The sequence below is a fragment of the Vipera berus genome, assembly GCF_964194415.1.
Source record: "Vipera berus genome assembly, chromosome: 5".
Lineage (NCBI taxonomy): Eukaryota > Metazoa > Chordata > Lepidosauria > Squamata > Viperidae > Vipera > Vipera berus.
The window spans coordinates 83,272,061-83,285,667 of NC_138207.1; the positions used below are offsets into that span (position 1 = coordinate 83,272,061).

At 43.8% G+C, this 13,607-nt stretch overlaps 1 protein-coding gene across 4 annotated transcripts; it reads left to right on the top strand.

The window, feature by feature from the left end:
- Positions 1 to 6,186: 6,186 nt before the first annotated feature.
- Positions 6,187 to 13,272, top strand: FAM241B (family with sequence similarity 241 member B). Of its 4 annotated transcripts, none has more exons than XM_081328327.1 (4): positions 6,323 to 6,346; positions 7,144 to 7,228; positions 9,286 to 9,423; positions 10,272 to 13,272. In XM_081328327.1, exons 3-4 carry the CDS (start codon positions 9,319 to 9,321, stop codon positions 10,557 to 10,559), a joined length of 393 nt encoding a protein of 130 aa, XP_081184453.1. In that variant the 5' UTR covers positions 6,323 to 6,346; positions 7,144 to 7,228; positions 9,286 to 9,318; the 3' UTR covers positions 10,560 to 13,272. The 4 variants fall into 4 exon arrangements, with proteins under 4 accessions (XP_081184455.1, XP_081184453.1, XP_081184454.1 ...); XM_081328328.1 differs by lacking the exon at positions 6,323 to 6,346 and adding an exon at positions 6,353 to 6,538; XM_081328329.1 differs by lacking the exon at positions 7,144 to 7,228 and having other exon boundaries at positions 6,187 to 6,346.
- Positions 13,273 to 13,607: the final 335 nt, after the last annotated feature.

The following is a 13,607-nucleotide window of genomic DNA, read 5'->3' on the forward strand; positions in this document are numbered from 1 at the left end:
ACTTGCATTTTTACGTGCTTTCAAACTGCTAGGTTGGCAGAAGCTGGGACGAGTAACAGGCGCTCACTCTGCTACGCGGTGCTCGGGATTCGACCCGCCAAACTGCCGACCTTCTGATCGACAAGCTCAGCGTCCTAACCCACTGAGCCACCTCATCCCACTATACATATTATTACAAATCTCCAAATTGTTGTAACCAATACTTCCTTTAATACATATTATCTCTTATCTAAATTAACATACTTCTCATTGCTATCCATCAGTCATTTAATAGTTTTCTTATATTTGTCAATACTTTGGTATATTTTATATTTTAACATTCCATCTTTAAAACATCAAACACCTTATATATTTTTCCAGCTTTAATTTTACATTGATATTAAAATTAAATGTTTAAAGTTTCTCATTTTCGTATTGCTAAATAACCTCCTTTCCCTTTACACAATTTTCTCCGATACCTAGTAATGTAATACAGTTCGTATTTATCTCATTTCCATATCAATGTTAGTAGTACAATATTAGAATGGTAGTCATTAGGATACCAATTGCAAGGAGGAGAAAGAGAAGGATGACAATATAATATTCTTATTTCTCATTTATAGTTTCCACATATTAAAAATTAACCAAAATTTCTTCCGTTTCAACATTTAATACATCCTTTCATGTCACTACATCCAAGTATATTAGTTACATTCTATCATTCTTAACATATATACATCTTAATCCAGACATGTCAAACACAAGGCCCGGGGGCCGGATGCGGCCCGCGAAGTGGTTTCATGCGGCCCGCGAAGCCATCCTGGAAACAGTGAGGGAACAGCCCCCACTGCCTTGGCCCTGGCCCAGAGACCCTCCTCCTGCCAGAGACCCTCAGATCTGTCCCACTCCTGCCCAGGCCCCCATAGGCACCCTTGATGCGAACGATGTAGAGCTGGCCACGCCCACCCAGTAGGCCATACGCACTATAGCCACGCACACCCAGTAGGCCACACCCACCCTGGCCATACCCACCCGGCCCCCTGAGGGCAACCGCAATGCTGATGCGGCCCTCAATGAAATTGAGCTTGACACCCCTGTCTTAATCCATGTCATTTAAAGAGCTCAATATTTCAGTGTTAGTATTCATACATCTGTGTTTTATTTATTTTTAATTAGTATTTTTATCTACTCATCAAAACAATCTCTCGTAATCCAAGTACAATCCTGTCTATTTTGGTATTTATTTATTTATTTATTTTATTGGATTTATATACCACCCTTTCCCGAAGGACTCAGGGCGGTTTACAGGGTATTTAAAACAAAAATCAATACAAAAGTTACAAACAATTTAAAAAGATTAAATCAAATCCCTGAAAAAAAATATATAAAACCCCCGATTAAAATTCTGAGCCTGGGCCGGAAAGCTCAAAGAGCCAGGTCTTCAGGTCCCGGCGAAATGAATGAAGGTCGGGGGCAGTCCTAAGCTCTGCGGGCAGCTGGTTCCAGAGGGCAGGCGCACCCACAGAGAAGTCCCTCCCCCTGGGTGTTATCCGCCGGCAGTCTTTTACCGGCGGCACCCTGAGAAGGCCCTCCCTGTGGGAGCGCACAGGACGAAGGGAGCTTGATGCCGGCAGCAGGTGTTCCCTCAAATATCCCGGACTCAAGCCATTTAGGGCTTTATAGGTCATTACCAGCACCTTGAATCTCACCCGGAGGGCAACCGGAAGCCAATGCAGCTCGTGGAGTAGAGGTGTTACATGGGAGTATCGGGAGACCCCCATCACAACTCGCACGGCTGCATTCTGCACCAGCTGAAGCCTCCGAGTGGTCCTCAAGGGCAACCCCATGTAGAGAGCATTGCAGTAGTCTAAATGGGAGGTCATGAGTGCATGAGTGACTGTGCATAGGGCATCTCGGTCCAGGTAGGGTCACAACTGGCACACCAGGTGAAGCTGGGCAAAAGCCCCCCTGGTCACGGCTCCTATATGGTCTTCAAAATTGAGCCGTGAATCCAGGAGGACGCCCAAGTTGCGAACCCTATCAATGGGGGGTAACACCTCACCCCCCATCGTTAAAGATGGAATAGTCTGGTTAACCCGAGATGCCAATATGCACAGCCACTCAGTCTCGGCAGGATTGAGACGAAGCCTGTTTCTCCCCATCCAGACCCGGAGCACCTCCAGGCAACAGGACATCACGGCGAGGGCATCACTGGGTTGGTTCGGGGTGGAAAAAAAAAGTTGGGTATCATCAGCGTACTGATGATACCCCACCCCGAAACCATGAATGATCTCACTCAGCGGCTTCATATAGATGTTGAACAGGAGGGGCGAGAGAACCGACCCCTGAGGAACTCCACAAACGAGAGGCCTCGGGGCGGATGTCTGCCCTCCCGTCAACACCGACTGCGAGCGGCCCAGGAGATAGGAGGAGAACCACTGTAAAACGGTGCCTCCCACTCCCAACCCCCTGAGACGCCGCAGTAGGATACCATGGTCAATGGTATCAAAAGCCGCTGAGAGATCTAATAGGACTAGGACAGAGGAACAACCCCTGTCCCGAGCCTGCCAGAGATCATTCACCAGTGCACCCAATGCCGTCTCTGTGCTGTGTCCGGGCCTGAAACCCGATTGGTACGGGTCAAGATAATCAGTTTCCTCCAGGAACAGAGGAAGCTGATGCGCCACCACACTCTCAACAACCTTCGCCAAAAAGCGAAGGTTGGAGACTGGACGATAGTTATTTAAAACAGCCGAGTCCAGGGCAGGCTTTTTGAGGAGGGGTTTCCCCACCGCCTCCTTCAAGATGGCGGGGAAGACACCCTCCTTCAAAGAAGCAGTTATTAATGCCTGGAACCAGCATAACGGAAGACCAGCCGCAGGAGGTGATGATCAGACCATGACAGGGGGACAATAGTTGGTGAACCCCCTCCCAAATTATCCAGCCACTGTCCAGACAGGAACACCAGGTCGAGAGTGTGACCCCCTATATGAGTCGGGCCCTGAATTACTTGGGTCAGGCCCATGGCCGTCATGGAAGCCATGAACTCCCGAGCTAACTCAGACGACCCTCCCAGGGAAGGCAGGTTGAAGTCACCCAGAACTATAAGCCTGGGGAACTCCACCGCCAACCCTGAGAGGGTGTTGAGCAGCTCAGGCAGGGCTGTTGCCACACAGCTGGGTGCCAGGTATGTGAGCAACAAGCCCATCTGGGCCCGAGGGCCACATCTCAGGAGGAGGGACTCACTCCCGGCCATCTGGACAATGGTGGTCTCCCGCGGGCATAAAGTCTCCCGGATAACCACCGCCACCCCTCCACCCCTACCCTGAGCCCGTGGCCGGTGTAGCACACGGAAACCTGGAGGGCATAACTCAGTCAGAGGAACCCCTCCCTCCGAGCCCAACCAGGTTTCCGTGATGCATGCCAGATCCGCGCATTCCTCCTCGATCAAGTCATGAACGAGGGGAGCCTTGCTAACAACGAATCTGACATTAAAATAGATCAGCCTAAGCTCAGGGACCAGATCACCCTCATCCCCAGGCAAAAGGGTGCTAACCAGAGGGTCAGAGCGCGCCACCGCTCGAAGACAGCAGGGGCACGATCCCAGATGTTGATGCGGCCCTCCATGCAACCACCTGTTGCCATTCCCTATCGTCGTGGGGATCTGAGACCCCACCCCAACACACACAGAAATTATCTATTTCAGGCCTCTTAAGGATGTCCATATTTCTTCAATCTTATTCTTGCTTTCTTCCTTTGCCATGTCATTTTTCGCTTCTTTGCCTCAGGGTCATCAAAGCATTCTTGTGTTGTTATATCATGTTGAAGTAGCCCTCCAGTCTCCATTTTTGAAGGATTGAGGAGTCTGTTAACAGCTCCAAATCTTCTCATTATTTTCACCTCTTGATATAATTGTCCTGGACTGAATAATTTTTTTCCACTTATTTCCCATTATGGTCTTCAAAAGTCCGTGTTTGTTCAATAGTTAATTCTTCTGCCAATGTAACTGATTGTTCAATTTCTTCTGTTAAGTTCTGTCCCGATAAAATATTAGTTGTAGTCCCAGACTTTTAGGATCACCCAGCGATGCAAAACTGGACGTGGAAGACGAGAGCCGTCCTCCAGATGTCCATGTCGACTGGCTTGGCAAACTGGAAGTCCCCAATTCCCAATCATTTTGAATATTACTCAATTATGAGTCATAGTAGCCTCATAATTGGGTGCTTGCTAATTGGCATGTTTTCATGATGCTTGTAGCATCCTGGGGTCATGTGATAACCATTTGAAATCTTCCCGGGGCTTCTGACAAGCAAAGTCAATAGGGAAAGCTGGATTCACTTAACAACTGTGCAAAAGGATCATAAAAGTAGGTGAAACTCACTGGATGAATGCATCATTTAGCAATGGAAGTTCTAGTCCCAGTTGTGGTCATAAATTTAAGAGTACCTGTAAATGCAACAGAAATGTGTGATTCTGAGCAAACATGAGATGGTGTGAAGGTGCAAATAACCAAGATAAAATGTGTTGAAAGAAAAACATCAGGGTCCAGTCCAAGCTGGGAATAAAGAAAATGGAGACTGCTTTAGAAAGAAGGTTGTGGCTTATTGAAGAGCAGAGACTCTTCAGTAGTCTCTCTAAGTCCATGATCTTAAAAATGGTCAGGTTTGAAAAAAAAATATTGATTTAGCTCATATACTGCAAAAGAACATGCAATGTATTGGGATTTTTACTTGTACCGATTCATGTGTTTGAATGCTGCTTAAAGGTTACTCAATGGTGTGTCTGTGTAAGATCAATGACTAAGCCAGCCTTGTTGTCTCCAAGAAGATCATTGGTTGATTTGAGGCGGGAACAGGTTCCTTTAAACCTATTGGCCGCCACCTAGTGGCCAACCATATAAGTAGCTACGCAGCAGCCATTGTCTCAGTTCTGTTCTGCTTGACTCAAATAAAGCATGTTCTTGTTTGCAACCGTCTGTCTCGCTTATTGCCTGCAAAGAACCGGTACGAAACAGAACATATACTTTCCAGCCCCCAATTTCTGATATCACAATCAAGGGGAGCCGAGAAGGTTTTATTTCCAAGCGACACTGCTATAGCCAATCAGTGTTCCCCTCCTGACCAAAAGGCACAGGTCAATTCGCGCTTGCTTGCCAACCAGTAAGGTAAACTTCCCTTAATTCCCCCGCGAAAAGACAAAGTCGACAATGTCATTTTTTCCCTCGAAAGCGAATGCAGAGGCAACGCCAAGCAGGCGGCTCCGGTCCAGGGTGCCGGTGCGAGACTAAATTTGCACAGGACGCCGTCCGCTTCTGCTGCAAGATTTCTTGCTTGCAAAACAGGGTTTGGCAAGGCAACATGGCCAGCGACCCACCGGGCTTCCTTTAACATTGCAACTTGCAATTAATTGTGTCTCCCCGGTTTCCTCGTCTAGCCCAGGGGTAGGCAACCTCGGCTCTTTTATGACTCATGGACTTCAACTCCCAGAATTCCTGAGTCAGCTATGCTGACTCAGGAATTCTGGGAGTTGAAGTCCATGAGTCATAAAAGAGCCGAGGTTGCCTACCCCTGGGCTAGCCCAGAGGTCTTCAAACTTGGCCCTTTTATGACCTGTGGACTTCAACTCCCAGAATTCCTCAGCCAGGCACTCTGCCTGAGGAATTCTGGGAGTTGAAGTCCACAAGTCATAAAAGGGCCAAGTTTGAAGACCCCTGGTCTAGCCTATACCGCCCAGTTCAGATCCGACCTTACTAAACTTGGCAAAAGTGGGCCAAGTTGGCTTTCTTGCTGTCGCCTCCCGCGCACGCAAACAGCCCCCCTCCCTCGGCCATTCTTTTAATCCAGACAATTTTATTTATTTTTTTCTCCTTTGTTGTTAGAAAATGCCATCTCCATTCCCTCTCCGCCCGGTAAAGGAATCGCCTTCTGTCATCCCAAGAGCGCTTTTGCTGATGTAAGTGAGCGGCTCGGCGTGCAGCCTGTTATTCGACTTGTCGCCTGAAGAGGGAGCTAATTCCACAGTTCCATCTTGGGGAGAGCCTTTGCTCTCTCTCATTCTTCCTTTCTCTTGAATGATGTCCGGTGATGACGTCCCTGGAAGTGGCCTGGCTGGAGATACTGTGTAACACTAGCCCAGGGGTAGGCAACCTCGGCTCTTTTAGGACTCATGGACTCCAACTCCCAGAATTCCTGAGTCAGCATAGCTGACTCAGGAATTCTGGGAGTTGAAGTCCATGAGTCCTAAAAGAGCCGAGGTTGCCTACCCCTGAACTAGACAGTCAGCGGAAGGAGGGAAGGCTGACGTCATCAAAAGGAGCCCGCAGTGAGAGAGAGAGAGAGAGAGAGAGAGAGAGAGAGAGAGGCGAGCGGTGAGTGGTCGCCTTGGGGTGGGTGGGGGCGAGGTGGTGGTTGCGACTCCATCCGTGCAAATCAATTTATCAGCCTTGAAACCAACGCGGGGCAAATTTGTTGGGATGCAGCCGGATATATATTTTTTTCTTTTTCTGAACTTGCTGGCACTTGGGAAAAGGTTAATGCGGGTCACCAGCATACTGCTGAAGGTAACCAGAGAGCAATCGTGCCTCTGAGCATGTATAGGTAAAATTAGTGCAGGTTTGCATCCCACCAGGCTCAAGGTTGACTCAGCCTTCCATCCTTCCGAGGTAGGTAAAATGAGGACCCAGATTGTTGGGGGCAATAAGCTGACTTTGTAATAATGCCGCTTTGGGGGGTGTATGAAAGCCCTAATAAGCAGGCATATACATAGAATGAAGGCTACTGCTAAGCTTGTAAGCCGCCCTGAGTCTTCGGAGAAGGGCGGGATATAAATGGAATTAAAATAAAAATAAAAATAAATGTTATCGATCATGGGAAGATAAGGAGCATCCATTTAGACTTCCCTTAATTCCCCTAATAAGCAGGCATATACATAGAATGAAGGCTATTGCTAAGCACATTGATTTGTGCTTTTTAGATTGTAAGCCGCCCTGAGTCTTCGGAGAAGGGCGGGATATAAATGGGATTAAAATAAATAAATAAAATAAGAATAGAACGTTCATTTCCGGGCAAGGGCGGTCGGTTTCCAATGACGGGCAGGGTGAGGATTCCTTGAGCTTTATTTGATCCCTTCTGTTGACCAAGTTGAGTATGGCGTCTTGTTTTCTAGGATTGAAGCCCTGGCACCAGAAACAATTGTGACACCGTCGCTATTTGCCAACAATTTAGCTTGCGGCTTAGCGCCTGTATTATTGGTATGTGCATTTTGAGTATTCCTATGTGTGTGTTCTTGAGTATATATCTTTTAGCATAGAATTTATGCTAAAGAATGGACTATATGTAGTGTTTTTCAGAATTGTTTTTACAAACACAGACAGTACGAAGCATATTACCTTTCAAAACCAGGAGATTTATGGCATAAGTAGTTGGTTCTAGAAGTGAGGTTCAAGGTTACTTAATGGATTTGAAAGGTAATGCTTCGTATTGTCCGTGTCTGTAAAAACATTTCTGAAAAACACTATAGTCCATTCCTGAGGTGGAAATAGGCTCAAGCTGGTCTCACTGCACTGAGCTAAAGTATGCAAGGGGGGAGGGGGTCTTGCATCTCACCATTCTTGCTTTTTATTCATATATTTTCCAGATTTGCATTTAACACCAAACTAGGGTGGGAAGGAAATTCTCTGTAGATAAGACTGTGGGAATCCTGGTTTCTTCCAAGGAGTAAGAGAAGTTTCTTTCTAGGTCTCAGAACAAATTTAAGTTGGACCATTTGTTGACCAAGATGTTACATTATGTTACATCATCTCCCTGTTGAGCTCCGGATCTTCGCTCTTTCTGCCGCGACCTGAAGACTTGGCTATTCGAACTTGCTGGCCTGGACTGAGGGACTGGGATTTTAGATTTAAAATTTTACATTTTACATTTTAGAATGTGTTTTATTGTTTAGGGCTATTTGGTTTAATTTATTTTAATTTGTGTATATTATGTGTTGTATATAGTGTTTTAATTGCCCTGTACACCGCCCCGAGTCCTTCGGGAGAGGGGCAGTATATAAATCCAAATAATAAATAAATAAATTATGCAATTGTGTATTTTTACTTCAGCTGCTATTTAGGTTATTGATAAATTGTTTTTTTTTTCTTATTCTGTTTTTCAATAGGGTTAGCTGCCCAAAATCATAGATTTGAAATGGTTGACCTAAATAATGCCTCAATAATGTATTTATTACTTGTTTTTATCTCTGTGGTACATCACCCCAAGTCGCTTTTTTGTGAGATGGGCAGCTGCATGAATTGGTTTAATAAATAAAGTAAAACATATATTAAATAAGTGAGATCCAGCCCCAGATACCTGGCCTTCCAGAAGAGCCTGAAAACATTGGCTCTGACACTTGGCCTGGGGCTCTGATAGGGGTCAGCTACATTGAGGGTGGCTGAATAGAGAAGATACCTGCCCCCTAGGCCACCCATCATCTTGGTTTTTACCTTTTCAATCATTTTACCTGTGTAGTCCTTTTATTGTAAGCCTCCGAGAGTTGCTGTATCTGTGAGATAGGTGGCATAAAAATTAATAAATCTTTAGTAGAATTTTATGATGATTAATTGTATTTTAAGAACATATAATCCTTTTTTAAAAAAAAGTGTAGATGGTGGGTATCTGCAACAGGTGTTCTCTCTGAGCCAGGAAGGAAATATCTTTTCCAAAATGGTGCTCATTATGACATTTTAAAAGCAAAAGGCGTGATGCATTTTTCTTACAAGGAAAAATATTTTTCTAAACAAGAATTAATACTTCTGCAGATTTACTTGATTTTAAAATCAAAGTACAAAAAGCAGGTAAAATGCTGAACTGGAAAGTGGTTCTAATTGAGAGAATAGGATGTGGCATTTCTGTTCTCTGGCTCAGATGAGGGTATGGAGTGTACATTCTGTATAACTAGCCCAGTGTACAAAATAACATAGCTGCCATAATATGACAGAGAAGATAGTTTTTGTACTTCATCTTGCAGCAATTATTCTTACTGTTTTATGTGAATTATTTCAAAAGTTCCTGAATGCAATGTAAAAAATGATTTCAATTAATTGTGACCCTGAATTGTAGAACATTGTAAGAAAATTGCTATTGCATAGTAAATCCATACATGTGAAGAACGCAACAGTGGAATGTTGGAATTCTCATGTATTAGCTATTGTGACTGTGTAAGAAATGCTTTACTGCTAGAATTATGTATAGTGTTGATATATTCATCTTATTTAGGTCTTTGTTCCCCAACTGGTAATCATATTAAAAATCCTCCTACTGTAAATTACAGGTGTGACAAAGCAAACACAAGACTACTATAAGGATGGTGCGAATTTTGGCTAATGGAGATATTGTGCAAGATGATGACCCCCGAGTACGACAGACCACTCAGAATAGGGAGAACTCATCTCGACTCGTGAGGAATGGTGTATGTATTCTGGTTTGCTTAGAATTGTTCAGTAAAAGATTTTCTCCGATAGTAATCTAGCACTGGACATTTCTCTCCCTCCCCCCCTCTCTCTCTTTTTCTCTCCCTCCCTCCCTCTCCCTCTCTCTCCCCCCCTTTGGAAACGTCTGTATATTTGTGTAGCACCTTCTTCATAAACTGTACAATTATGAAAAAAAGCATACACAAAGCCAGAGCAATAAAGATATTTAAACAACACATTGTCAACCAACTAACCAACTCTTAAGGAGCTTTCAGCCTCACTTTCATCTCCAAAAACTGCAGAAAAGCAAGGTCATCACTGGGTGACAACAGAGAAGGGCTCTTCTGATCTTGGAGGGTGGGGGGGGGGGCAATGGAAGGTCCAGGAATTATGGATGCTGAAGTCCAGGAAGCCTCCTTACATTTTTCTTAAATTATATTTGTAAATTGGTTTTGAAAAAGAGGCCATTCTCAGCATAATGAGAGTTTTATGGCTGCCTCATTTGGCAACCATTCAGATATAACAGTGGTGAAATAGTAACTTTACAACCAATCCTTGTATTTGTGATCTGTGAAAAAAGAAAGCTAAAATAAAGTGGCAGGCACAATCGCGGTATTGCTTAGCAATATCTTTGCTTAATGGCTAAGCTGCCGGTCCCAGTTGTGGTCGCTAAACAAGGACCACCTCTAGTCCTCTTGGAGCTTGATATTTCTTAGCCTTGGCCCATGAGGTGTCGTATCTCTCCGTTAAGTAATCACCACTCTGACTTCTCCCTTTACAGTTCCATTTCTGTTGCTCGAAAGGCAGCTTTGTGTGTTCGTTCACTTTTGTTGTGTTTGCTCAACAGGGCTTTTTCAACACAACCCCAAACACTGGTCCTAACCCAGCGCAGCACTACCACCAGCAGCAGCAGCAGCCACCACCGCGCCAGGATGCAAGGCCTGGGGAACGTTCACCATTTTCAGACATCAATCAGCAGCTGGTGAACATGGGTTTCCCCACCTGGCACCTTGGCAACCAGGTGGTGGAGCCAGTGATGTCCATCTTGCTGCTCTTCCTGCTGATGATGGTGGGCGTGCGCGGCCTGGTCTTGGTGGGCCTCATTTACGTCGTCTCCCACTTAAGCCAGCGATGACATGGACTCCTGCACAGACTACCAGTTGCCTGAGGGATTCAGAGCCAAATGTTTTTGCCCATTATCTATGTAGGCTCAAGAACTTTCGTAAACAGTGTTTTCAAGAGACAGAATTAAGCAACTCGGGAGTATGAGCTAATGAGGATATATCCTCTTTTTTTTCTTTCCTTCTCTAGCTTGAAATGAGCCATTTTTCATTCTGGGCCCATAATATTCTGGTAGGAATGATAGATTTTGTTTTTCTTGAGGGTGCCATCTCATGGTTATCAAGGGAACTTTTATTTAGGATTTTCTTCTTTAGGATCGGTGGTCAATGCTCAATTTCTGATAGAGAAACATTTAAAAGTAGGCTGGGTTTTTTGTCATTTCAGGTAAGGAAATCATACCTTCCATATAGGTGAGACAACTGGAAAGTCAAAGAGAGAGAGGTTCAGGGTAATGTACAGAAGTAGACCTTGGGACACAACTTGGCTCGTTCACATTGTTGGAATCCCTTCCTGTGTCTGACATAACGAACTTTTGGTTGTGTGAAATGGGCATTGGGTTGGGATTAGCCAGTGTTTGTGAAGAAGAGCCATTTTATTGTCTTTGGGATCAGTGAGGCAGTCATGTTGAGTTCACTGCATTTTTATAAATCGAGCCTCAGGGTGTGTAATATTCAAAGGTGACTTCTCAGGTATTTATCTGGAGGCTGCTTGGTGCCTCAGGCCATTCTTTGATGATATTAAATACAGAATACAAATGCAGTGTTTGTATGTGTTGCTCTTGGGGTGGGGGTTGTTACTGAATGAGACTGCATTTCATGTATATAAAATGATACTTGTTGCATCAAATAAGCAAAATGTAACCTAATGAAACAGTGCCCCCAAATGCTTTCTCTGCTAGTATTGGCTGCCTCCTAAAATAGTGCAGAGGAACTGAGTCAAAGCAAAGAGAAAGTTATTTGTAAAACCACCATCAAGACTAATTCCAATTACAAACTCTTTTTCCCCTCTCTTTATATTCCCCTTCTTAGCAGAGTATAGTTGCATTTCTCTTTTGGTTTCATTTGGGCCTATTGCCAGGCTTGAAAAAGGAATAAAAAATATGCTTCAGCTCCATTTTCATTTTGTAAATTTAGGGCAGCTTGCAATATATTTAAAGCTAAAACTTAAATATATATGATTTAGTTATAAAGCATCATAGGGAACAGCAAACATTTATTTCCTTTTGAAAAAGATTCTAGTTTTAAAAATGGGGGAAATTGTTGGTAGAATAAATATTTGAGGAGCTGCAAGAGCAAAACAAGGTGTCTGTGGGGGGGCTTTGGGGGGGAAATTCAAGCTGCAACTTAACTTGGTGAATTTCAGTTCCATAAATCCATTTTCCTAATTTCCACTACTTAACATTTAAAGAATGAAATAATGGGTTTAGCTGCTTGCCATCTATGTAATTCATAAGATTGTAGTATGAGTAGAAATTTCTAAATTGAAGGGAGATTTAATGGAACAGTGAGTTGATCAAAGACCTCAAGTGAATTGCATATTTTAAATGGCAAATTCAGATAATCTCAACTGTTGTTCTCTGTAAGATAAATATGTCTGCCATTGTAGTTTTCTGGATCTGAAATGCAATCAGTTTATGGAATGCAATAGGGCTACTTGAGTGAGGTGTATAAAAAACTTTCTCATACAAAATACTGCTGCTTTTGGGGGCAGAATAGTCAATAGGAAATAGACTCCTAAAACACACCAGGGGTTCCTGAAAATGTCTTATCCAGAAATGAAAAGTTTGAAACTTGGATGTCTAGTCTAATTACACTATATTTCTCTTCTACCTTGGTCAGGCCTCAGCTTGGATTACTGTTAAGTGCTGGTACCATAAATGGGTTTACTTACAGAATGCCTCCAAAATCTGGGACCCATGAGTCCCGTGGACCTGAAATTTGGCAAATTTTATAATACATGTTATGGCATAAAGACTATCATAAAGCATTACATGACATAATACAGGGGTCTTTAAACTTGGCCTTTTTATGGCTCGTGGACTTCAACTCCCAGAATTCCTCAGCCAGCTTGCCTGGCTGAGGAATTCTGGGAGTTGAAGTCCACAAGTCATAAAAGGGCCAAGTCTGAAGACCCCTGACATAATACATAATGTCACAAAAGATTTCCTGTGCTGATGTTTGACTGTGCTATGTGCAGTTCACTATGGGCTATTTTCAAGGCAGCTACATCTCTGAATGTATCCCAACTTTTCTAGCAAAGGCAGTACATTGGAAGTTGGGTCATTATTGAAAGCATTGAACCTGGTAAGGAAATATCTCTGAAAGGATGATCAATCAGGTTTTTTTTTATCCCATTTATATCCCGCCCTTCTCCGAAGACTCAGGGCGGCTTACAATCTAAGAAGCACAAATCAATGTGCTTAGCAATAGCCTTCATTCTATGTATATGCCTGCTTATTAGGGCTTTCGGTCCCCCCCAAGCGGCATTATTACAAAGTCAGCTTATTGCCCCCAACAATCTGGCTCCTCAGGTTACAAATTGCCTAGCAGAGGGTTAAAAATTTTATGTAATGAGAGCAATGAAAAGTCTACCTTCCACTTGGAGAACTGGTAAGTGAAACAATTGCTTGGAAAGTCTTGTCAGAATGGCTAATCTCAGTTGTAATCTCACCTTCTGTGAAATATATTTATTATATAATCAATTAAAATAACGATGTACCACTGAAACTATTTGAAAAGTGCTTCTCTCCTTAAAGGTTTACCTTCCGAGGCATTTTCTATTCTCATTTGATGGAGTGGAAAGTTGAGCTAGATTCCTGTCAGTAAATCATTGGTTTGATCAACGGTGGGGAGTCAGTGTCACTCTCTGTGTTGTTAGTCAAAGCTGGAATGGCCAGCGTTAAAAAGAGTTTTTGAAAGTTGTGGTATAGCAATATCTAAACATCCCTACGCTTAGATCAGACATGTCAAACACAAGGCCCGGGGGCCGGATGCGGCCCGTGAAGTGGTTTCATGTGGCCCACGAAGCCATCCTGGAAACAGTGAGGGAACGGCCCCCACTG